The sequence below is a fragment of the Glycine max genome, chromosome 9 (assembly GCF_000004515.6).
Source record: "Glycine max cultivar Williams 82 chromosome 9, Glycine_max_v4.0, whole genome shotgun sequence".
In the NCBI taxonomy this organism is placed as follows: Eukaryota; Viridiplantae; Streptophyta; class Magnoliopsida; order Fabales; family Fabaceae; genus Glycine; species Glycine max.
Genome location: NC_038245.2, coordinates 44,318,603 through 44,344,824, shown reverse-complemented (window position 1 = coordinate 44,344,824; position 26,222 = coordinate 44,318,603). Strand labels below are relative to the sequence as shown.

Sequence of the window (26,222 nt, the reverse complement as noted above, 5' to 3'; positions counted from 1 at the left end):
AGCTCACGTGATTCTCGCGTGCGGGTTTATGATGTGGCGAATGATGATTGGGGTACTGAGCTATGGAGTACGAGAATGGGTGGAGGCTGCGTCACTGGATTAGAACGGGTACTAGCGGTTCGTAAGGGACTGGTAACTCACAAAGTCATAATAAGTTCATTACCAGGTAACTCAAAATCATATCAAGTATATATGTATATCAAAATCCAAAAATGAAGTCTCAAAACCACACAACATGACTTATGCCTTTGACATAAATATATTCAAATACTTCAATTGGAAATAATATAGTTAATGCATAATAATTATTGTAACTTCTTAAAATATCATAATTATATAACTATCATGTCCATATGATAGAATTACATACAATTCAAAATAAAGAAATTATCCCTATATTTATCCTTTTTTTAGCAGCCAAATACAATTCATCGTGGAGGTACAATGTGTACCTTTTATTCCATATGATAGAATCACCTACAAGGCTTCAACACATAATTGAAGAAATTGCTCCTATATTTGTCTTATCTTTGTCCTGTGCCTATATCTGCGTTATATTGGAGCAACATAAAATACAATCAATATATGCAATGGAGGCCTAAAAAATGATGAACAGTTTTATGTATAAGATAAGAAAATCCTAGAAAGTCCGTTATTCAACCTCCTATGAATCTGATGGCAAAAAATAAATGACTTGAATGTATTTTTTTATACCCAGGATATATTCATTTTTCAAATTGTTAATTATTTAATTTTTATTTTTATTTTTCTACCGGATGTTTTCGATTTTATTGTTGTTAGCGTCGGCTAAGTCAACGTTAACTTCATATTTGAGAAATGAAAAACCACCACCTCTGATCTTGGTGGCGACGATCGTGCACTCAGTGATGAACATATATAGAGAGAGAGAAAGGGAGTGAATGCCTGTGTGTGAGAGAGAAAAGAACTATAGAAGCTAACACAAAGAGACAAGACATGGATTAAGATCTGCAATGCCATCCAACAACAACAGAACCAAGGGATCCCATTTCCCTCTTCTCGTTGTCCTCTTTCTCTGCCTCCTTGCGCCCCTCCTCTTCTTCTTCGCATCACCCCTTCACGGTCTCATCCTCAAATCTCACTTCTTTTCAATTACTAGTTTTATAACTTTAGTGTTAGTACATCCACGTAGGGACTCCCATTTAAAAAAAATCAGATTTTAAGGAATTATAGATTACATGCTTGGATTCTAATTTTTTGTTTCTTAGGGACTCTCTAATTGAAAGGAATTAAAATGAAACGAGGTGTTATAATGTTAATTAATTATGATTAATGTGTATTTGAGTTTTTGTTCCATGCATATCTCTATGATCTCTGGTTTAATTTTGTAACTTTCTCTTTGCACAATCTCAAATTTGAAGTTAGTGTTGACTGACATGGCAATTATATGACCGTGATGATATTACAGTGATGATTTGTCACCTAATGAACAAATGTTAACCACATGTATCAAAACAAAAATTGAAAACATCAGGTGGGAAAACAAAAAAAATTGAATAAGTAGCAATCTGAAAGATATATATATATATCAGGTAGGAAAAACAAAAGAAATATTAAGATAACTCATACTGATTTAGTGAGAGCTTAATGAGAGCATGATAAACAAATGGTCATGAAGGAGAAAACAAACATAGCACAAGTTTTTACATTTATCAAAAGTGAAATAAACACAACTCACTTTTAAAAACTTATATTTACTCCTTTGAAAACTCATTAGAAATGTAATTAAAATCGTAATCACTAACAACAAACTTTCCATAGATTTTCATTTCACTATGTACACGTAGACCACATTATTTTTTCATCATGACAAACAATATCTATAAGACTACAAGCACTTAATTCGTAGGTTGTATCATCTTTTCGCTTAATAAACGGTAACTATATCATTATAAGGAATAAGCTATATTCTATCTTAAGTGTAGCAAACAATGCATAATCACAAAATCAAAATGAGAAATCAATTTCACGTTTTAAGATACATTATCAAAACTACTACAAATCACAAATAATCAAGTGAAAACTATTAAAATAAGTATTATACTTGCCTTCATCCTCAAACCAATTCAATCTCTTTCAATGTTATTAGGAGGAGCAACCACAATATTTTGTAAATATTCTATGAATTAAGAGCAAGAAAATAACATGTTAAACAAAATTCCCAATTTATAATGTTTAGAGTTTTGAGGAAACCACATGAATCTTGATATTTAAATTTTCAACGCCTCATGCACAAAATCCATTACTAAATTATGTCATAAAAATAATCATATAGTTTTATGGGTTATGGGTTTACCTAAAGAGCTTCAAGTTTAGATTTCTAAGATATGGGTATTGTTTCCCTCAACTCAAATCACCCCTCTCCATGGTTTGTGTGTCTAATTGATGTAAGGAGTTTGTTAGCTTAAAACTATGGAGAGAAGAAATGGAGAGGATAAGAGGAAAAAGAAAATCGATGTTTATCGTTATGAAATCTTCTATATAATATGATTAATGAAGTGTTGCATCATCAAATTCATGCCATTTAAAAATTATTGACTCAACAAACACCTAATATTCACCATAGGTATTTTTTTTCAAAAATAAAATTTTGTATCATACTAAAAAAATGCTAGGTACTGAAACAAAAATACCACTATTTTACAAATACCAAAAAGTTATTTAAGTATAAAATAAAAAATTTAATTATTGTTGTCATTGCACCATACCTATGTTCCACTTCCTTCTTCTTCCTCTTTCCCAACGAGATACTCTTCGAACCCTAAGACTTCTTTGGTGACCTTGTTGCTCACGACACTTAAACAATTTTAACAGTGATTAACTTTTATTTTAGGCTTAAATAACTTATTGATACTATAAAATAAAAGTGTTTTGATTTTGGTACCTAAGCTTAATTTTTTATTTATTTTGATACCTATCAAATTTTGGTTTTGAAATAAATATTTGTTAGATTGACTTGGTTGTTGAGTCAATAATTTTTTAACGAGTTGGACTTAATGAATTACTTCATCAATTAATGGAGATTTTCCTAATTACAAGCACCTATTTCAAAACTTAAAATTAGTTAATACCAAAATAATGGAAATAAAGTTTAAGAATGATGTACTGGATTGAGATTTTAAAATACTATTTTAACATTAAAAAAGTCTTGTGGGTTTTTTAAATTATGTAGGAATGTTAAAACTTATTAAATTTCTTTACAAGATTTTTATGATAGTTTGAATTTTAATGGATTTATATCATACGAATTTAAAAGATTTATAAGGACTTTATAGATTTATAAAATTTAAAAGGATTCTTTGAATTTTTAAAAACACATTTAAATTTTAAAGAGTTAGTGAAAAAAAGTGACAAGAAATGACAAGGTCTGGATAAAAAAGTAAAACCAATATATTTTTTTTATCTTTTAATAGCTAAATTGATTTTAGTTTTAAATCCTCCTATACTGTTTTTTTTTTTTGCAATAACATCTTCTTATTATCGCTTTTAGATTTGAATAATAGATTTAAAATTATATATTAATTTTTTGATTTTTTTTCAATTACTATATTTATTTCATGATAAATCCTAATACATGTTTAAATGGGATGCAATAATAAGTACATAATGAAAGAGAGTGATGAAGGTACAAAATTTATAAGAGGATTATTGAGGTACACAGGTTACAAAATTAATGGTGACAATTACAAAAACATTGCATCAAGTAGGTGGTGGACAGAATGCAACGACATATGAGACAAACATTAATTTAATTTAAAAAACAAAAAACAAAATGTAAAAGGAAGAAATATATTTGACATTTTTTTGTTTCAAAAGAATAGGAAAAACATATATGTCATATATTGATTTTTTTTTTGACAAATGGTAAGTACCACTTTCAATTGAATGTAGATTTCATTTTTGTGTTGGGTATTGAAGAGAGAAGATATTATGTGTGATGAAAAAAGAAAAAAAATCCATTAACTAATAAAAAAAAAGTCTAACAAAATTTCAAGAGTTCGAGTGTGATTATTTGATAGTTGTTTTAATATTCAAAAGTCATATAAAATCTATCCATTGAAATTTGTATATTTTTTTAATATCAAAATATTTTTTTAAGTTATAAAAAATCTTAATTCAATATCACTAAATTTTGTTGCACTTCTTATAAAATTTAAAAATGTTAATTGAATGTCACAAAACTTATTTATATCATTTAAAAATCTTAAATAAATACTACAAGATTTTTTTTTATAAAAAATAGTCTTTTAAAAATTCTTTAAAATCCTAATCCAATACATCTTAATAAGTGACAAAATAAAAAACAAAATAGGTATAAAAATATTTAAGCCCAAATTATATGATTGGAGTAGACCACAAACTAAAAAAGTCCTTTTAGAATTCGAGTGCTAAACTAACTTGTAAGTCAAAAGTCTAAACCCTAAATATTATAAATCTCCGCGCTTGCAACCCTTGCAATTTTTGGCACTGGTTTGCGTTGTTTCGCGGCGTTGTTAACTTCCCTTCACTCAAAACACCTTCCATCTCCAAACATGGGTCGGAAACACGACGCCGTTTTGGTCAGCGAACCAGTCGCCGAAGAAGTTCCCTACAGCCCCGAGCTCGATTCCGAGAAGAAGAAGAAGAAGAAGAAAAAGAAGAACAAGAACAAAGACAAGCACCAAACCGATAGCAGCACCAAACGAAAGCTCGACGAACAACTAGACCCTCAAAACGGCATCGAATCGAATAAGAAGAAAAAGAAGCACCACGAGTCCAAACAGAACGCCGAGGAAACCAACGGCAACAACAACAGTGACAACGGTGCTAATCGCGACGAAACGGTGGCGGACGGGTCCGTGGTGGTCACCGGTAAGAATGCGGGAGACGCGAAATATGCGGCGGTGAAGAGCTTCGCGGATTCGGGGCTGCCGGAGAACGTGCTGGAGTGCTGCAAGGGTTTCCAGAAGCCTTCTCCGATTCAGTCCCGAGCCTGGCCTTTCTTATTGGACGGTCGTGATTTGATTGGAATTGCTGCCACTGGCTCAGGTGTGTTGATGCTGTTGTTGATGCTGTTGTTGTTGCTGTTGCTGCTGCTGTTTGTATTTCATGTGACTTGAAATTGGTTCTGATTTTGGTGGTTTTTGCTTTCAGGGAAGACGTTGGCGTTCGGCTTACCGGCGGTTATGCATGTTTTGGGGAAGCGGAAGGGGAAAAGTTCCAAGGGACGAAACCCTCTCGGCCTCGTGCTATCTCCCACTAGAGAGCTAGCTCAACAGGTATGTGCTTGTTTTTGTAAATGCACCGGATGGTGTTTCATTTAATTTGAATTTAAACTGTTTTTTAATCATTTCATGTGTAATTTGCACTTGTCTGATGCAAATTGAAATTAGAGTCATATATGACTTTTGTTGATTCTTTTTAAACATTCCACTTCTGATGATACGTGAGAGAATTTTGATTTCTCTCTCAAGTTACTTAAAAGAAAGTTTTACTAGGATTTCAAATTCAAATGAAGGGCTGTGTAGTGTGAATGATGTAGTTGCTAGTTGTGAGCTTATTATTTAAGATGTATACTCTAACATGAGAAACCATATGTTATGGTTAATTCATCATCCATGGGTATTGGATGAATTACTGATTTACTGGAAGATATTTGCTAATAGTTGTCTTTAATTGTTTTATAGATATCAGATGTCATGTGTGATGCTGGTAGGTCTTGTGGTGTGCAATCAATTTGTTTGTATGGTGGAACCTCTAAAGGGCCACAAATCTCCTCACTAAAATCTGGCATCGTAAGTTATCAAGTTCTTCTGTTCCTTTGGATGGTTTGTATTCAAATGCCAGTTGAAGTCACATGCTTGTATTCAATTGATCTTTTAATACTACTTTTTTCCATTCAGGACATTATCATTGGAACTCCTGGTCGTATCCAGGATCTGATTGAAATGGGTATCTGTTGCCTAAAAGAAGTATCTTTTGTGGTAAGCTGTAAATTGTCAAGCAGAATTCTGTTCACTTCCTCTCTTATTTCTTAATACATTATTCTATTATGTAAAGTTGTTATACCATCGTATCTCATATTTGTTAGACTCACTGGTGGCAGTTTGAGTCTCTTTGTTCTACATTTGCTACAATTCTGATGTTGGAATATGCTGGATTTTGAATTTATATACAAGTTGCATCTTGGCTGAATTTTCTTTGGCTTTAAATTCAATGTGAAGTAGAAGTAGATGCGTTTATTAAGTAACATATACCGAGCCTTTTGCAAATGTTAACTTTATTTGTCCTAGGTACTTGATGAAGCTGATCGGATGCTTGATATGGGTTTTGAACAAATAGTTCGTTCTATACTGGGTCAGACATGTTCTGGTATGATGCATTTTTCTTCAACTGTTTCCACTATTACTGGTCATTAACTTATTCCACTTAATTTCTTGTTATAGTTTTTTTTAAATGTTGGCTTAAATTTGTTATAGTTGAACTACACTGAACCTTCTGATTCTCCAAGGAGCCTACATAGATGTATTTTGTTTACTCAAATTTTCCCAGCTTATTTTTTTTTATTAAAGAGAGTATACTTATCTGCAGATCGTCAAATGGTTATGTTCAGTGCTACATGGCCTTTGCCAGTTCATTACTTGGCACAGGAGTTTATGGATCCTAATCCTGTAAAAGTCTGTATCTTCATTTTCAACAAAAGCTTTCAACTATTATTTTTATATAAGCTTTTAGAGGAAGAAATATTTAAACTCGTGACAGGTTGTTGTAGGCTCAGAAGACTTAGCTGCCAATCATGATGTCATGCAGATAGTTGAGGTGTGAATTTTATCAAATCTACATTTCTCATATATGTATTTATGCTTTTAGTGAATATTAATTCCTTTTACATTCATAGGTCTTGGATGATCGTTCTCGTGATAAGCGCCTAGCTGCTTTACTGGAAAAGTACCACAAATCTCAGAGGTATCTTTTCCTACAGTTTGTTCCTTACATGTTTAGTTTTTCCGCATGTTACTAAGAGCTTGTACCTTTTATCAGGAATCGAGTATTGGTTTTTGTTTTGTACAAATTGGAAGCCAAACGAGTTGAAAATATGCTTCAAGAAGGGTATGTAACACGTCCACACAATTTTATTTTTTAAAATTTTCCTGGTGAAAATATCTGGTGCTGGCTCTAGCCTCTAAGCACTTGATGATATAATTAGAATAGCCACTCAGGACATGTTAAATACCTTCTTCAGGGGTTGGAAGGTTGTATCAATACACGGGGACAAAGCCCAACATGATCGCACAAAAGCACTCTCATTGTTCAAGAATGGAAGCTGTCCTTTGATGGTAACCTATTTTACATTATGATTATTAATTATTAATTATGGCAGTTTGTTGGCTCAAAAGTTAGAACAAATTTGTGAATTGGTATCTATGTTTGGCTGTTTTCTCGTGATACTGTGGCTTTATTGGAAAATGGTTTTTTTCTTCTCATCATTTTGTAACTATGTTTTTGGAATGCATTTTTCTATATTTGCTATCTCTGGATAATGTTTCTATCCAGATTCCTGTGCTTCGTTCCTTCTCCCTTTGAAAGTTCTAGTGTATTTTTACAGTACTGACTTGTGGATGAATTTAAACCCACTTTATAATTCTCCCTAGTCCTAAAAAAAATGTACAGATTGCAAAGAATTTATTTGGTCAATATATTTTTAAACTTTAATATCATTGTAAGGCATCATGTGAATGCCTATAGTGGATACAGTACGAATGACATTATCTGTTAGACATTCTGCACACTTTCTGTTGTTTTACTCAGTCATATATTTGACTTAAAAATTCAATGAGCAGATTGCTACTGATGTGGCCGCACGAGGATTGGATATTCCAGATGTTGAAGTAGTGATCAACTATAGTTTTCCTCTGACTACAGAAGATTATGTTCATAGAATTGGGCGTACTGGACGAGCTGGTAAAAAGGGTGTTGCACATACATTCTTTATGCAGCAGAATAAGGTAGTATAAATTCTCTTTATATATTCTAGGTTCTTCTTTGCACCCATGCATGCTGTTTCTATTATACATATAATTGGTGTTTTTATGTCTTTTCACCCTGGTTGGAATCAACTTAAGAATGGAAATTTTCAGGGACTTGCTGGGGAGTTGGTGAATGTTTTAAGAGAAGCAGGGCAAATTGTACCGGATGCCCTCCTGAAATTTGGCACACATGTAAAGAAAAAGGTATTTTTTTTCCACTTTTGTCTGTGCACCAGTTCAGATTTTTTCTATGATGAAGCTAGGATAAACATTTCTTTGTGTGGCAGTCCTTTATTTTTTGTCTTGTGCAGAACATTTGATTGATTGATAAAATTCTAAATTTTCAATCTATGATAGGAGTCCAAACTTTATGGGGCACACTTCAAGGAAATCCCTGTTGATGCTCCGAAGTCTCAAAAGAAAACATTTGACGACTCTGATGAAGACTAAATGCTGGCGACTTGTTTATTTTTGGCTGAAGAAATTATATGAATTCGGTCATTTCTTACTCTTTTTGGTCGAGTTATTTATTACTTTAAAAGGTAATAATAAAGGTTAGTTATAATATATAAATAGATTAGTGAGTCATTTCATGTTGTAGTGCACTCATCTGTGCTTTCTTTTGTTATTCTTTCTTTACCTTATGGAGATGATCATTTTGTATTCACACATTTTTAGCTGTCTAGAATTGTCTTACAATTTCCAGAGTTTGACGTTTTAGATTTTTTATTAGTTAATTAATTAGCTTACTATTTTCCTTTGGTTATATCTCGCAGTTAAATTTTATCTCCCCGACTTCTACATTAATTCTGTAACCATAACTATGCTTGTTATACCAATTTATGTGGATTGTTAATGAGGATGCTGTTAATTTTTTTTTTTTTTTTTTTACATTAGCTGGAATCTGTATTATCTATCAAGGGTATCTTTCAATTGAGAAGATCCCCACCTGTTATTGGCTCCAGTTCCTTTGTGAGGTCAGTAATACATACACATGAAAGGATATTCAAACATAAGCTCCAATTTGAGCTGTTTAGCCTCGTGATTTTGCTCGATACTAATTTTTTAGCTACCGACAATAACCCTAACTTACAGCGTACCTGGTAATTATCCCTGTGCATCTAATATAAAATACTGGATCGTCAATCACAAGTTTGGAACCATTTGATCCAAGGTTACTTTTATTTATGCAGATGAGGAGGGTGAGCAACACATTCTCTTTTACATATTCTATAATTAGTTATGGAAAGGCTAAATTCCTGTTTTGTTCCTTTAATTTATTTTAAATGTACGATTTGACTCTAATTATTAAATAATTTAATTGGGTCTTTTAATTTTTTAAAATGTTCAATTAGGTTCTTTTGTTCAAATTGAAGTAAACAGTGTTAACGTTAGGCACACGTGTCACTTTATTTACCTTTGTGATAATCTAACAAGTCTTAAGTGATGGTTAAACATCATTATTGTTATTATTATGATTTTTTAAATTAAAAATAGTTGTGAATTATTGTAAAACAAGAAATCCAAAAATTAAGAATCCCAACCTAAAATCTAAGAACTCAAAAACTATTGAGCTAAGTTTTTTATTTTTATTTTATTATTGTTATGTTGTGTTGCCCTCTTGTTGTAAAAGAAGGAAGAAAGAAATAGTAGTGGTTGAGTGAGTAGTGTGTGACAGAGGAGCAGGCATGGCTACTACTGCTACAACTTCAGCAACGAGTACACCATTTGTGTTTGCGACAACGACACATTGGGAGAACTCAAGCGCTAAATCTTATGAGCTAACCAACGTCTTACCCTTTCACTAGAAACTACTATAATCCAAACTCAACGACAATTCTCTTCCTCTACCAAGAACCCTCTTTTTATTGCGTTTTGTGTCTCCTCTAGCTTCTCTGAAGCCCATGTGTGCCCTTTGTCGTGCGCATAGAAAACAGTGGAAATGTTTTTAAAAGAATCGCAAATTATCTTATTTAATGCATAGAAAATGAGAAAAAGTATAAAGTACAAAAAATAAGAATGTATCTACTATTCGTTTAAATCGTTTAAGTTAAAAAATGCACAATATAAATTAATTATGAATATATCTTCGCTTACTTTTTAAATCTTCTCATTTTGATTTTTAAATGAAGTAAATCCTAAATTATCATAGAGTGACATGCTAACCTTGTCGGATCATTGGCTTTCAATTATAGAGAATATTGCCCCTTAAAATTATTAGTGACAATCAAATAATAAACAATGTAACTAAAATTTGTACCAACTACCAACTAACCTATAGTCTAGTTTAGATAAACTTTTAATAAATATTTATAAGAGAAAATAAAAATGCAAAATTAATTAAATTTTTAATCTATTTGTACACTTTAATTTTTTTAAAATCTTCTCATCTAACTTATTCAAGAACTAAGGACTAATTGCTTCTTGCCTTGAAAAGAAAAAAACAAAAAACTAGTATAAATTGATTTTAAATTAATGTTAAAAGATTGATTTGAAAAAATCATTTTGTTATTTTTTACTTTCTTCTTCTAATATTCGTCAAGAAATCTACCCAACTGAAACTCTTTATTTAAATCAAAAGCTAGGTTTTAAGATGCAATCATAGTTATGGTTTCATATATTCATTGTAGTCCTAAATATTACAGGATATTACATATAAATGTGATTTACGCGATTACAATTATAATCACGATAACTTAAAAAAAAATGTGTATTTGTAATTGAAATCGTTGTCACGGACTATTTTTTTTAAACCTTTGTCAGAAGTTTCTTACCAAGTCAGAGAACTGGTTTCGTTATGTACATTCAAATTAATGCTTTTTTGATTTGCGTGTGAGCTTGCAGAGTTGCCCGCATGACTTGCTCTCCATAACCTACAAGGAGGAATTGAGCAATATTTAGAAAATTAGACATTCCCCATTTTCCTTAGGTACAAAGAAAAAGCCAATAATTGAATCATCACGGAGGCTGTAACCTACACTATCTAGTAGTTTGGACGCGTATTAGTAGCCACTAATTGAAAAGTATTCAGGAAATGATGAAACAACCACTCAGAAGCTTCAGAGAAACTCTATATATGCATTTTATTAAAAACTACTTTTCTGTCCATTACAGTACAACAAAGGCATAATTATTATGTTCTTAAATATTTTTAATTACTTACAATATACTAAGTGTTATATAATTGTTATATTTTTAATACAATAAACATTATTAGGAACATATTTAGTGCATAAGTGAAAAAATGTTATTTTTTGCATTAGGATTCAGTTTGTAACCAATTTAATTTAGTCAATGTCCTTTAGGACCCTCCAATGGCAATAAGTATTCAAAGATTTAAAGATAAATACATTTAAAATTATAAAAATATATTTTTGATTTTTTACTTTTTATTTGATCTCTTTCTGGCTATTGTTTATATTTTTAAATTATGAATAAATGTTAAAAAGCTGCTCATAGCAAGAAGACATTCTAGGAAAGTTAAAAACATCAAAAAGAATTTTGCTTTGTTTCCAAACCGTTGGATGTGATTGGAGGGAGTGTGTGACAGACTATCTATGTGAGAGAAGGAGATCTAATCAATTAGGTTTTTAGTTAATATCATTTTTTTTATTAATTTAATCTTTTTAGAATATAAATATTTAATATTTATTTCCTATTTTATTGTAATTTATTTCATTGGTAATGTAGTATTTTATTGTTCACTGATGATTTTTTTTAAAAATAAATCGGTACTTTATTATATTTAAACTCTTGATTTAATATCAATATTTATAATACATGTCATAAAATAAGAAAAATATATAAATAATTTACTTTTAAAAGAAAGTAAAGATTCATATTTATTTACAGAATATTAAGTCCTTGATATATTTACCTTTAATTTAGAGTAAGTTAAGCTTATGATATACTTTGCTTTAAATTAAACATTAATACTTTTCTTGCAAAGTTAAAACTTGACTTCAATTACAGAGTAACTCGTTTATCCCTTGATCAGAATTAAGAAATATCTTCCTAACCATTCTGGTAAAAATTGATATAGTTTTCCTTCAATTTTATACCAAGCTGAGATTTCCTTAATTTAATCCAAATTTTCATGCAAAACATTTAAAGACAGATTCTTCGCTGAGTTAAATACATCATATTTTTTTATAAAAAAAATAGATATACTACTCAGATTAGATAATTAAGGTAAGAGAAAAATTCTATTTTTTTATAAAAAAGATAAAGATATTTTCTAAAATCAAATATTATTTATTATTAAAGGAAATATAAGATAAAATCATATATTTTTTTATTTATATTATCTAAAAAAATAGAAATATCTCCTAAAATTGAATATTATATATTATTAGAAAAAAATAAGATAAAATTATATCTTTTTCTATTTATATTATCTTTTAGATTAAGATGAAATAATACAATCTCACCTATATAAAAAAGATCACCTATTTAAGTAATTCATTATGATTTCAACCTACATATCAGTGTTTTTTTCATATACACCCTACCTACATATTAGTTGAGTTGATATTCATGCGAAGATGTTGACGTAAAACAAAGGGCGCAATAGGCGCAAGATTTGAACTAGTCTCTAGAATTTGTGATGTATATTTGCAGCGACAATTTTCTTCAGTTGCCGAAGTTAATATGAATATTTTGATTCATTAATCTCAGAAAAAGTTTGCTAGTCATATTCTTTTGTTTGTTTTCGAAAAATACAATGTGACATATTTTTCATCGTGGAGAAGTGCATGGTTTTAAGTTTGGCAGTTTTGTGACGCGGAAAAATAAGGCATTCAACCAAATAATAGCAGTTGACCATTTCCTTGTTGACGTTTATAAGAGTGATTCAGACACGAAACCCTTCAACATGACGGAAAAATAAGGCAAAAAGAAATTTCACAATCTCATCATCAAGTTCTATTAACAAGTATTCTTATCAAAAATAAGAATGTATCTACTATTCGTTTAAATCGTTTAAGTTAAAAAAATACACAATATACATTAATTATGAATATATCTTCGCTTACTTTTTAAATCTTCTCATTTTAATTTTTAAATGAAATAAATCCTAAATTATCATAGAGTGACATGCTAACCTTGTCGGATCATTGGCACTCATATAATTCTTGTACTACTAACATTATCTAGTAGAGTTGTAGTTGTACACTTGTACTACTAACACCACCTTTTCCCCCACTCATATAATTCTTGCGGTATCACTTCAACTATTAGTGTTATACAAATGACATATTTTCTAACACATGCTGCCCATGATAAAATGCTTCTGAATAATAAATTTAGGATATAATAATAATAATAATAATAATAATAATAATAATAATAATAATAATAATTTATAATTATTAATAAAAATAATTATTCTCTTTGATGTACATAATTTTTTATTCTTAAATTACCCTTTAATATATATAACTGTTTTTATTTTCTTCCTAAACTAATAATATTAATAATAATAATAATAATAATTTTGTTTTCTTTTTCTCTATTGCAAAGGACGACAACCCATGATGATCATGGCAAGTACTATATATCATGATGTAAAGGTATAAAAAAGAGCATCATTGCATTTTGTAAATAGAAAAATATCATCATTAATTACGGATTTGATATTTTTCGTTAATAGAGTAATCATTAAATGTGATTTACGCGATTACAATTATAATCACGATAACTTTAAAAAAAAAGTGATATTTGTGATTGAAATCGTTGTCACGGACTATTTTTTTTTAAACCTTTGTCAGAAGTTTCTCACCAAGTCAGAGAACTGGTTTCGTTATGCCAACATTCAAATTTATGCTTTTTGATTTGCGTGTGAGCTTGCAAAGTTGCCCGCATGACTTGCTCTCCATAACCTACAAGGAGGAATTGAGCAATATTTAGAAAATTAGACATTCCCCATTTTCCTTAGGTACAAAGAAAAAGCCAATAATTGAACCATCACGGAGGCTGTAACCTACACTATCTAGTAGTTTGGACGCGTATTAGTAGCCACTAATTGAAAATTATTCAGGAAATGATGAAACAACCACTCAGAAGCTTCAGAGAAACTCTATATATACATTTTATTAAAAACTACTTTTCTGTCCATTACAGTACAACAAAGGCATAATTATTATGTTCTTAAATATTTTTAATTACTTACAATATACTAAGTATTATATACAATGTTTGCTAGTCATATTCTTTTGTTTGTTTTCGTAAAATACAATGTGACATATTTTTCATCGTGGAGAAGTGCATGGTTTTAAGTTTGGCAGTTTTGTGACGCGGAAAAATAAGGCATTCAACCAAATAATAGCAGTTGACCATTTCTTTGTTGACGTTTATAAGAGTGTTATTCAGACACGAAACCCTTCAACATGGCCATATAAGCACAACAGCAAAGGCAAAAAGAAATTTCACAATCTCATCATCAAGTCCTATTAACAAGTATTCTTATAAAAAAAAAGAAAAAACAAAAAGACCCAGAAATCTCATCATCAAGTTCTTCCCATTGCAGAAGTTGAAAAGAAAGTTATGGCAGATAGTTCAGTATCCTTTTTATTGGACAAGCTGAGTTCGTTACTTGAAGCAGAAGTGAAACTACAGAGAGGGGTCCGTGAAGATGTTCAGCACATCAAATATGAGCTGGAAGGCTACAAGGGCATCTTGAGGGTGGCTGATGCTCTGGAAGACAAAAACCCTGAACTCAAAGCATGGGTTAAACGAGTAAGAGATGTTGCTCATGACATGGAAGATGCTATAGATGAATTCAGCCTTGGCCTTGTTGATCAACATGGACAAGGCAACAATTCTTCGTTTCATATGAACTTTTTCACCCGGCATAAGATTGCTTCAAATATACAAGGTATCAAATCCAGATTGGACATTATATCCCAGAAACGTCCAGACATACCTTGGATAGGCTCAGGCTCAAGTCAACGATTGTCATCAAGGCTTGATAGCCAAGGTGATGCACTTCTGCTAGAAGAAGCTGATCTTGTTGGTATTGACAAACCCAAAAAGCAGCTTAGTGACTTGCTTTTCAATGAAGAAGCAGGTAGGGCTGTGATTCCCGTTTATGGGATGGGGGGGTTGGGGAAAACCACCTTGGCTAAACAAGTCTATGATGATCCAAAAGTGAAGAAGCGTTTCAGGATTCATGCTTGGATCAATGTTTCTCAGTCTTTTAAACTAGATGAGCTCCTGAAAGACCTGGTTCAACAGCTCCACACTGTCATAGGCAAACCAGCTCCGGAAGCAGTTGGACAAATGAAGAGTGACCAGCTCAAAGAGGTGATCAAGAACCTGCTTCAGCGAAGCCGGTACCTGGTTGTGCTGGATGATGTGTGGCAAGTAAAGGTATGGGATTCTGTCAAACTTGCTTTGCCTAATAACAACCGTGGCAGTAGAGTGATGCTTACCACACGCAAGAAAGATATAGCTTTGCATTCCTGTGCTGAATTGGGTAAGGATTTTGACCTCGAATTCTTACCCGAGGAAGAAGCTTGGTATCTTTTCTGCAAGAAAACATTTCAGGGTAACTCGTGCCCTCCTCATCTGGAGGAAGTTTGCAGGAAAATCTTGAAAATGTGTGGGGGGTTGCCACTAGCAATTGTAGGAATTGGTGGTGCATTGGCTACAAAAGGCAGGGCCAACATAGAAGAGTGGCAGATGGTTTGCAGAAGTTTAGGGTCTGAAATTGAAGGCAATGACAAACTGGAGGATATGAAGAAAGTGCTTTCCCTCAGTTTCAATGAGTTGCCTTATTATCTTAAGTCTTGTTTGTTGTACCTAAGCATCTTTCCCGAGTTTCATGCTATTGAGCACATGCGATTGATTCGTTTGTGGATAGCTGAAGGGTTTGTGAATGGAGAAGAAGGAAAGACACTGGAGGAAGTTGCAGACAGTTACCTCAAGGAGCTCTTGGACAGAAGTCTGCTGCAAGTGGTAGCAAAAACCAGTGATGGCAGGATGAAGACTTGTCGAATGCATGATCTTCTAAGGGAGATTGTCAATTTCAAGTCAAAGGATCAGAACTTTGCAACAATAGCCAAAGACCAAGATATAACCTGGCCAGACAAAGTTCGACGCCTATCAATCATAAACACATTGAATAATGTGCAACAAAATAGGACTGCATTCCAACTTCGGTCTCTGCTAATGTTTGCCTTATCAGATAATTCACTCGAGAATTTTTCTATACGTGCATTATGTTCCACTGGTTATAAGTTACTCAGGGTGTTAGACTTGCAAGATGCGCCTTTGGAGGTTTTTCCTGCTGAAATTGTCAGTCTATACCTTCTCAAGTATCTGAGTTTGAAGAATACAAAGGTGAAAAGCATTCCAGGTTCCATTAAGAAGCTGCAGCAGTTGGAGACATTAGATCTTAAACACACTCATGTCACTGTATTGCCAGTTGAAATTGTGGAGCTCCAACGATTACGCCATCTCTTGGTGTATCGCTATGAGATTGAATCCTATGCTAATTTACATTCAAGGCATGGCTTCAAGGTGGCTGCCCCTATAGGACTTATGCAATCTTTGCAAAAGCTATGTTTTATAGAGGCAGATCAGGCTTTGATGATTGAGCTAGGAAAACTCACTCGACTCAGGAGGCTTGGCATCAGAAAGATGAGGAAACAAGATGGTGCTGCTTTGTGTTCATCCATTGAGAAGATGATCAATCTCCGCTCATTGTCCATAACTGCAATTGAAGAAGATGAGATAATTGACATTCACAACATCTTCAGGCCTCCTCAGTATCTCCACCAGTTATACTTGTCTGGGCGCCTAGACAATTTTCCTCACTGGATAAGTTCTCTAAAGAATTTGGTCCGAGTGTTTCTAAAATGGAGCCGGTTAAAAGAGGATCCTCTGGTTCATCTTCAAGATTTGCCAAATCTAAGACATGTCGAGTTTCTTCAAGTTTATGTTGGCGAGACATTGCACTTCAAGGCTAAGGGGTTTCCTAGTCTGAAGGTGTTAGGACTTGATTATTTAGATGGACTGAAATCTATGACTGTGGAGGAGGGAGCAATGCCTGGTCTTAAAAAGCTCATCATCCAGCGCTGTGATTCATTGAAGCAGGTACCGTTAGGCATTGAGCACCTAACAAAACTAAAATCAATAGAGCTTTTTGATATGCCTGAAGAATTTATTACAGCACTGCGTCCAAATGGAGGTGAGGATTATTGGAGAGTGCAACAAGTTCCAGCAGTTTATATCTCCTATTGGAGGGATAGGGGTTGGGATGTCTACTCATTAGAGACATTAGGAGAGAGAGAGAGTGATTCCAGTGGGGGTACTGCAATCAGAAGTCTTGAAATTTGTACGCTCTGGAAGGTTTAACTTTTATTTTCTTTCTTTTAACATACTACATATGTGAGTATGCAAGTGAATGCAGTATTTTGTTCTTTGCAGTTACCTGAGTCTTGACTGCAAATTTCTTCAAGTTTCAACCAAATAAATCAGGGAACATAATTTGTTTCTTGAATATGAATTCCGAGGTTACTGAATAAAAATATAGTTAGCTTTTGAATCTGTGACTCTAAATGTTGGACGTGCAGTTGGAGATTTTCTCCATAACTAATGGACTTGCTGAATTTAAATACACATTTGAAAGCATAAGAGTTACAAGAATGTGATAAATTGTAACGACTTATGAATTTGCCGTTATTGTCATTGTCATGTATTACTCACACATTGGAATAAGTCAAATCCCTCATAACAAGGGGACTCAGGAGGTGCACGATGACTGATCCCATCATCCATCCGAGACAACAGATTGGTAATCATCCTAATTGGTTTTGGTTGAGTAAGAGAGATCTCCTAATGTAAATCATTTTAATTGGGTGAGAGTAAGAAAGATGTCTTAGGATCATTATAAAAGGATTAGGAAGAGAAGAGAAGAGAAGAAAAGGATCATTGAGCATGTGGAAGAAGTGGAAGAAGGGGAAGAAGCAATTGGTGTCATCGGCGCCGTGGAGAGGCGAGGAGACAGAAGAAGAGTCGTTGAAGGAGGGAAAGCTGAAAGTGACGAGGCAGGGTGATGGCACTTCCACCATGCACGTCCCTGCCTCCAATTCCAAACATCTTCACCACCACCACCACCATGGAATCAACATTGATCCTCAACTACGCTACAGCTTCCAGCGCAATTTTCAGGTTTCTAACCCAATGCTTAAACCCTACTTCATTTCAACATTTTACCAAATCACTTACTTATTCAACCTATCAGCTTTGTTTCATTTAGGAAATTAAGTAGTGAAATTGATACTTATTCTCATAATCTAGGATTCACTAGTAAGTAACATAGTAGACTTAGTTGCACTTTTGGTCCTCAAGGTAGAGTAATTGTTTGCATGGCACTGGGTGATGACATGATAACTAATGTTTTGCTTGACATTTTGCTGCTGGCGTGACTTAACTCCACTTTTTGATCTCTTAGCATGTGCGTCAAATCTCACAGTTATCATCCAATGCCACACCAACAAAATTTGTCAAAAAATAAAAATATAATGAAAGAGGAAGGGATCAAAATTGCATAATTGTGATACTTGAAGACACAATTTGCACAATTAGAATTTAGGGGACCAAAAAGTACTATTAAACCATTATTGTAAGTATTACCTGTTCTATATAAACAACTACAAGCACGTTTGGAAACCTGTTTGCATCATTACAAGACGTTCACACATCTCAAAGCATGAATTGAATGTGGGTTTAGTTGGACGGAACTAATTACCAAACACACACTATGTATCATTTTCGTTTTTTTGTGAAATTGATTTAGCATTTAGTATTCTTCTCCAAATTTTGGATTAATGTTTTTTTATTTGTATAATGCAGTTTCTTTAACGTGCTTTTAGCATTGACACTGTGATGAAACCTCTTCCTCCTGTACACCTATTCTTCTCCAAATTAGTATTGTGTTTCTTTTGAATCTTTGATGTTTCCTTGCATCTTAAGACTTAAATGCAACAAATGTCATCAAAATTGAGATATTGCCCCGTTTTTATTAACATGGTTTATGTTGCAGATCCTGAAGGTATTGCAAATGCCCAGAAATCCTTGGGCATAGGACAGGAAGACAAAGTTTGTTGAAGATAATCGAGAAAGACACAAAAAAAAAAAAATGGGAATGGAAAAAGGAAAAGAATTAGAAGAGGAAATAGACTTGTCATTTATGTTTAACCCTTTTCTAATTGATCACTCGTGGCATTGTTTAACTCGTAATTTTCAGTTATATATATATATTACAAATTGAGCAGCATGACAATTTGATTATTTCATTATCTTAACAAAAGCAAGATCATAGAGAGTATTGATAGTATCTCTAATATAATCTATTTTAGTAGTTGGTCAACGTTGAAATTCTCTATTGGATAAGTTAAATGAAATATTATTTTCAGTTAAAAAATGGACATTAATCATTAATTATCATCTCTTTTTTGTTAGGAAACTATCTTGCTCATTATCTTACAAGGGATTTTGTAAACTCGTAGCCGCCCTACCCACCCACCCACCCACACTCTAACGACATTAGAACCAGCAAATGTTGGATTGTGTGTAGGATAAAATAGGGAGAATTATGATTTTAACGAATTTGTCCAAAATCACAAGATAAACAATGATTTAGACTTTTCTTTTTTATGAAGAGAGTTTTAGAACATAAAACAAGCAATTCAATTAATAAAATATTTTTAGATGTTTCTATTAAGAATTTAAATTTAAAACAATGATTTAAACTATCTACTATGGCATAAGCAACCTACCAAATATTATCTCTCAACACGAAATCCTTTGACAATAGGTGAGTCTCTTCTCTTGACAATAGATGAGTAATTTACGCTCGATTTCCCATCAAATACGCCACCTTCACTTGCCTATAATTACACATTAGACCCCCTCCCCTCTTTAAGTAAGTCTTATCCTCGTATTGACATTGTTGCTTTACTAGATCCTTACTCAGATGTTAGAGTTTCTTTTTTCTTTTTTTGGTGTTGATAGTATTCTTTAATTGGAATTATTAGTAAAAATTTATTTCGGGTGGTAACGAAGGAAAATTATATTGGCCACATATCCTAAAAGAATAAAGTAGAATAAGATTTTGATTTTTTAACCTAACATATCACCAACTAAAAATCAATGATTACTCTCTTGAAATACTGAAATTCGTTTAAGAGGCTAATATCTTCCCATCACACTTTCTCATGCACAAAATTTAAGTAGTTTTTAAATAAAAACCCAAGATCAAGATGACACAAGTCACACAACAGATATCATAACAAACTAACAATGACCTTTTGGTAGTTTTTGTCTAATTTTGTAAGACTATACAGAATTTTATGTTAACCAATCAATAACAACAATAATTGCTTCTGTTAACCTGTTTCTTAACACCTCACTAACAACTTAAAAATATTTTCTTGCTGTCAACCAATAATAACAATAATTGTTTCTGATCAACAACAACAAAAAAAAAACCAGCTCCAGGAAAGAAAAAGATAGACTCAACCTACTTGTAGTTTATATAGTTCGATATTTCACAAAAATGCTTGTGTAGTTTTCAGTATTCACAACTGAAAGCCTTGTTTTTAAAACAAGACCTTTTCTTATCTGGAAAATGTTTGAAAATTGCGTTCTACTGTAGAAGGCATTGCGTACTACTCAAGGTACAAACCCGTAGTCCTTGTGTAAATTACATCAACAAGGTATTAAAGAACACACGTCTCTAGCACTATCCCGCGTGTGAATGGAAAAATTCACACAAGTAGCTTTTGAATAAAAACCCAAAATGGCCACATCAGAGATACATGAGCCCAGTCCCTATCCTTGAGACTATAATGTCTTTGACTTTGCTTCTAACAAACCAATTTGCTCTTTATAATATGATTTTGGTACCTTCTATGTTTATCACTTTCCCACTTAGTCTACAATAAAAATGTAAATGGTCGTTTGATTTGTTGAGCATGTTCCAAGATTCTTATTGCAGTCAAACATGGAGCCCATTATTATGTGGACAACATGACACCATGCCAAATCCCACTGTTTTAAAGCAAAGGAAAGCCGAAAGTGCCAATTTATATACAACTTCTATGTAAATCACCTTCTGAGTATGATTGATAGGTAATCATATATATTCATATTTTCCAAAGAAAAAAACTGCAAAGACTTCTTACTTCTTAGGTACTTCAGCATATCCGTATGATTCTAATTTTAGCCCATAAATGACGTTGTTTTTGGTCATTATAATTAGCATATTGGTAGTTGATCGTATATCACTTGCTTGCTTATAAAAAAAAAGTTAGTTGCTTAAGAATTCAAACCTCACCTCTAAAACTTTGCATCAAATATTTCCTCGGTTTCTTTTATAAGTCACATTTAAGAAGTTTTTGCTTTCCCTTATATATGTTACTTCATAAAATTCATGAAGTATTTTTTTTCTCCCAAAATTCTATCCTTAATCTTTAATTACATCATGTTTAGCAATTCCAAATAGAAGTTGCATTCCGGTAAGGAATATCATTTTAGTATATACTTCACACGTTTCTTCCTCATATATCAAACTATAAGTCAACAGTTTTAGTTATTGATTTTTCCCTTCAGACATATTTTAAGATAACTTTTAAGCCTTTAGCTGAACTTAACATATTTTAAGATAACTTTTAGGCTTTACTTGCACATTTCTATGTATCCTTTTCATACACGTAAGTAGTTATCTACTAATGATGCTGCCATATTTCAATTTTTTGTTAGGAAAAAATGTCTTGCATCTCTATCTCCTCTCCTATTTTTAAATCCTGCCTTATTAATAAAATGAGATGAAAAGTAAAACCATGTTATAAGAAAATTCACAAGCAAGGCACTTCCTATAGCTAACAAGTCTGAAACCTAAGTCTCGTTCCACTAGACACTAACTAGTCTGCTTCAGATATGCACTGAGATCATGGCTGAGAGTGCAGTGAGTTTTCTTCTCGAAAGGCTTAAACCTGTTTTTGTGAATAAGTTGAAATTGTTCACAGGGGTTGAAGCAGAAGTGATATATCTGAAAGGACAGTTGGAGTTGATAAGAGCCTTCTTAAGGGCTGCAGATGCATTTGAAGAGAGTGATGAGGAACTCAAAGTTTGGGTTAGGCAAGTCAGAGATGTTGTTCATGAGGCAGAAGATCTTCTTGATGAATTGGAACTGGTTCAGCTACATAACCATACAAATGGACTCTCTAATTATCTCAGTATCAGGAATATGAAAGCTCATTATCGGATTGCACACGAGTTAAAAGCCATCAACTCACGCATGAAAACTATTTCTTTAACTCGCAAGAGATTCCTCAGTAAACTTGACACTGCTTCTGAGGCTTCAAATTCCACTTATACAGGTACTACTAACTTCAAAGACTCTTTTCAAACTCAAGTGATGAATATCCTAATGGTCATGTACAGGGAAAGCACTCAATTATGCTATTATTCGTGTTCTTTTCCCGTGTTCTAGATAGATCAGTAGCGAAAGTTGTTGTACTAGTGTGTTTGGAAACTTGTTGTGAAGTAAAAAGTCACATCTGAGACGTGGAGGCTATTAGCTTATATTCATAACCATTAAATTATAGTGGAAGCTATAAATATATTCATAAAATAGTGAAAGCTATTAGTTATATTCATGAAATAGCCTATAACTATTAGTTTATTAGTAAACATGAAAAACATCTGAAATGGGGAACCAAACATGCTAGTTATCAGTAAATTGCTGCTGGTCCAATTGAAGCACTTAGCACACTAATCACATCATTTCTTGTTCAGGTCTTTTCTTTATTCTTTCATTTGTGACTAAAGAAAAGAAGGAATACAAATCAATCTGCAGATGTTTCACTATACAAGTCTAGAATTTGAAAGCTTCAAGTAATAACAATTTGAACCTCCAATTGGTGATTATGTTTACCTCTTCTTTTACATCATTGATGCATTTAAATTCCACTTACATAACTTGCATTTTTATAATAGACTGATAGTGTTAATGAAGTGCATGTAGAAAGTGAGCAAGTGGTAGTGAACAATTTTCATTCTAACAAGGAAAGTGTATTCGGTTTGCTATATACACAATTCTCACTTGTGAGCTAGTACAATAAACATATCTTGAAACAGTTAACGCGTGGCATGATCAACGGGGAGACGCCCTTCTCCTGGACAACACTGATCTAGTAGGAATAGACAGGCCTAAAAAGCAGCTGATCGGGTGGTTGATTAATGGTTGTACCGGACGAAAAGTGATTTCTGTCACTGGAATGGGAGGGATGGGAAAAACTACTTTGGTAAAGAAAGTATTCGATGATCCAGAAGTAAGAAAACACTTCAAAGCCTGTGTTTGGGTTACCGTTTCTCAATCTTGTAAAACTGAGGAGCTTCTCAGAGACTTGGCCCGGAAGCTTTTTTCCGAAATAAGGCGACCGATTCCTGAGGGACTTGAAAGCATGTGTAGTGATAAGCTGAAGATGATCATCAAAGACCTGCTGCAGAGGAAGAGGTATCTAGTGGTATTTGATGATGTGTGGCAAATGTATGAATGGGAAGCTGTCAAATATGCATTGCCTAACAATAACTGTGGCAGCAGGATCATGATCACCACACGAAAATCCAATTTAGCCTTTACTTCCAGCATAGAATCCAATGGTAAGGTGTATAACTTGCAACCCTTGAAAGAAGATGAGGCTTGGGATCTATTTTGTAGGAACACTTTTCAGGGTCATTCATGCCCCTCACATTTGATTGACATATGTAAATACATCTTAAGAAAATGTGGGGGTCTTCCCCTTGCAATTGTGGCAATCAGTGGTGTCCTGGCTACAAAAGACAAGCACAGGATCGATGAATGGGACATGATTTGCCGTAGTCTTGGAGCTGAAATTCAAGGCAATGGTAAACTTGATAATTTCAAAACAGTACTCAACCTCAGTTTCAATGATTTACCTTACCATTTGAAATACTGTTTCTTGTACTTGAGCATCTTTCCTGAGGACTATCTGATTCAGCGCATGAGATTGATTCGCTTGTGGATAGCAGAAGGATTCATTAAAGCCAAAGAAGGAAAAACAAAGGAAGATGTTGCAGATGATTACCTCAAGGAGCTCCTGAACAGAAACTTGATACAGGTTGCAGAGATAACATCTGATGGAAGGGTGAAAACTTTGCGAATCCATGATCTTCTAAGGGAGATTATCATTTTGAAGTCCAAGGACCAAAACTTTGTATCCGTTGTCAAAGAACAAAGCATAGCATGGCCAGAAAAGATTCGGAGACTTTCGGTGCACGGCACATTACCATGTCATCGGCAGCAACATATTCATAGGTCAGGCTCTCAACTCCGTTCTCTCTTAATGTTTGGTGTAGGAGAAAATTTATCTCTTGGCAAACTGTTTCCTGGTGGTTGTAAACTGCTAGGTGTTTTAGATTATCAAGATGCACCTTTGAATAAGTTTCCAGTAGCAGTTGTTGATCTATATCATTTAAGATATCTAAGCTTAAGGAACACAAAGGTGACAATGGTTCCAGGTTACATAATAGGGAAGTTGCATAATCTAGAAACACTGGATCTTAAGAAAACTTCTGTCAGAGAATTGCCTTTAGATATACTAAAGCTTCAAAAGCTTCGCCATCTCCTTGTGTATAAATTTAATGTCAAAGGCTATGCACAGTTCTACTCCAAACATGGTTTTAAGGCCCCCACTGAAATAGGAAATTTGAAGGCACTACAAAAACTTTGTTTTGTGGAGGCAAACCAAGATTGTGGAATGATAATAAGGCAGTTAGGGGAGCTAAGTCAACTAAGAAGGTTAGGCATCTTGAAACTTAGAGAGGAAGATGGGAAGGCTTTCTGTTTGTCCATTGAGAGATTAACCAATCTCCATGCTCTTTCTGTTGCTTCTGAAGGTGAGAATAAAGTCATTGATCTTGCGTTCCTTTGTTCGCCTCCTCCGTTTCTTCAACGCTTGTATTTGTCCGGGCGTTTACAAGAGTTACCAAGTTGGATACAGTCTCTCCATAGCCTTGCTAGGCTATTTCTCAAATGGAGCTGTTTAAAACATGATCCACTAGTATATCTGCAGGATCTGCCAAGCCTTGCACATCTTGAACTAGTTCAAGTATATGATGGTGACACATTGCATTTTGTGTGTGGAAAGTTCAAGAAGCTCAAGGTTTTAGGCCTTGACAAATTCGATGGACTCAAACAGGTGACAGTGGGGGAGGATGCAATGCCTTGCCTAGAAAGGCTGAGCATCGGACGCTGCGAATTGTTGAAGAAGGTTCCATCAGGAATTGAGCACTTGAGTAAGCTCAAAGTCCTTGAGTTTTTTGATATGCCAGATGAACTGATGAAGACAATATGTCCACATGGTCCAGGAAAAGATTACTGTAAAGTTTCACATATACCAAATGTTTATTCTACCTATTGGAGAGATGATGGTTGGGATGTTTATGCTCTAGACAGTTTCAGCAGAGATTGTTCTCCCCGGTCTGGCACAGTCATGAGAAGTCATGAACCTCGCACTCTGTGGAAGGTCTAGCTCTAAATTGTGGAATAGTAAAGAACAAAACTTTGGTACAATAATTCTTCATTATGTGCTTCTTGTTTTTCAATCAGAGTTGGAGTTTCAGCTTAATAATCTATGCCGACATTTATTTTATTGTGTGGGCTATATATCAAGGTGATATTTCAATTCTGGTTAGAGAACAAAACCGATAGCACATAAGGAAGTGTACCTAAGTCCATAATAAAATGTGAATAGCAACCTTTGTACATGACCTAAATTGTACCATAAAAAATTGAGCAGACTCATTTATTGTATAGAAGTCAGTGCTCTAAATAAAGGTGTAGGTTTTTATTCACCTTTGTTTAAATGTGATCAATGTAAATAGCATAATTACCATTGTCAAATAGACTATTGTATAACATAATTCTTCCTATTTTTTTATGATTACAGAAAAAATGTGTTAGCATCAGTTGTACTTATTACAATCAGAATCCGAATATTGTTCATAACTCCTGGTCCCTCCTCAAGGCACCATGAAATGCAATGTTGATGTATCATTCTCTAAAATAGACATGAAATATGTAGCTAGAGCAAAAGTCCACTTAGAAATTTTCCATCACCAATATAATCTTTCTTAATTCTTACT

General features: G+C 33.4%; 3 protein-coding genes across 5 annotated transcripts; all 3 read left to right on the top strand.

Moving 5' to 3' along the window:
* Positions 1-4,412: 4,412 nt before the first annotated feature.
* Positions 4,413-8,811, top strand: LOC100806057 (DEAD-box ATP-dependent RNA helicase 5). The gene is made up of 13 exons (XM_003534255.4): positions 4,413-5,067; positions 5,173-5,297; positions 5,706-5,813; positions 5,922-6,002; positions 6,312-6,390; positions 6,610-6,695; positions 6,781-6,837; positions 6,917-6,984; positions 7,060-7,128; positions 7,262-7,355; positions 7,860-8,024; positions 8,157-8,249; positions 8,403-8,811. Exons 1-13 carry the CDS (start codon positions 4,572-4,574, stop codon positions 8,493-8,495), a joined length of 1,614 nt encoding a protein of 537 aa, XP_003534303.1. The 5' UTR covers positions 4,413-4,571; the 3' UTR covers positions 8,496-8,811.
* Positions 8,812-14,377: 5,566 nt separating this feature from the next.
* Positions 14,378-19,354, top strand: LOC100805529 (disease resistance protein RPM1). Of its 3 annotated transcripts, XM_041005086.1 has the most exons (3): positions 14,378-18,218; positions 18,903-18,953; positions 19,093-19,354. In XM_041005086.1, exon 1 carries the CDS (start codon positions 14,589-14,591, stop codon positions 17,400-17,402), a length of 2,814 nt encoding a protein of 937 aa, XP_040861020.1. In that variant the 5' UTR covers positions 14,378-14,588; the 3' UTR covers positions 17,403-18,218; positions 18,903-18,953; positions 19,093-19,354. The 3 variants fall into 3 exon arrangements, with proteins under 3 accessions (XP_040861020.1, XP_003534302.1, XP_040861019.1); XM_003534254.5 differs by lacking the exon at positions 18,903-18,953; XM_041005085.1 differs by having other exon boundaries at positions 18,903-19,354.
* A 1,961-nt stretch (positions 19,355-21,315) lies between these two features.
* LOC100817624 (disease resistance protein RPM1) lies at positions 21,316-26,197 on the top strand. The gene is made up of 2 exons (XM_006587557.3): positions 21,316-22,432; positions 23,193-26,197. Exons 1-2 carry the CDS (start codon positions 22,003-22,005, stop codon positions 25,607-25,609), a joined length of 2,847 nt encoding a protein of 948 aa, XP_006587620.1. The 5' UTR covers positions 21,316-22,002; the 3' UTR covers positions 25,610-26,197.
* Positions 26,198-26,222: the final 25 nt, after the last annotated feature.

Coding starts and splice junctions, on each gene's coding strand:
- LOC100805529 (XM_003534254.5), top strand. CDS start 14,589: ATGGCAGATAGTTCAGTATCCTTTTTATTGGACAAGCTGAGTTCGTTA.
- LOC100817624 (XM_006587557.3), top strand. CDS start 22,003: ATGGCTGAGAGTGCAGTGAGTTTTCTTCTCGAAAGGCTTAAACCTGTT. Junction 22,433..23,192: donor TTCAAATTCCACTTATACAG/GTACTACTAACT, acceptor ATCTTGAAACAG/TTAACGCGTGGCATGATCAA.
- LOC100806057 (XM_003534255.4), top strand. CDS start 4,572: ATGGGTCGGAAACACGACGCCGTTTTGGTCAGCGAACCAGTCGCCGAA. Junction 5,298..5,705: donor CTAGAGAGCTAGCTCAACAG/GTATGTGCTTGT, acceptor ATTGTTTTATAG/ATATCAGATGTCATGTGTGA. Junction 8,250..8,402: donor GCACACATGTAAAGAAAAAG/GTATTTTTTTTC, acceptor AATCTATGATAG/GAGTCCAAACTTTATGGGGC.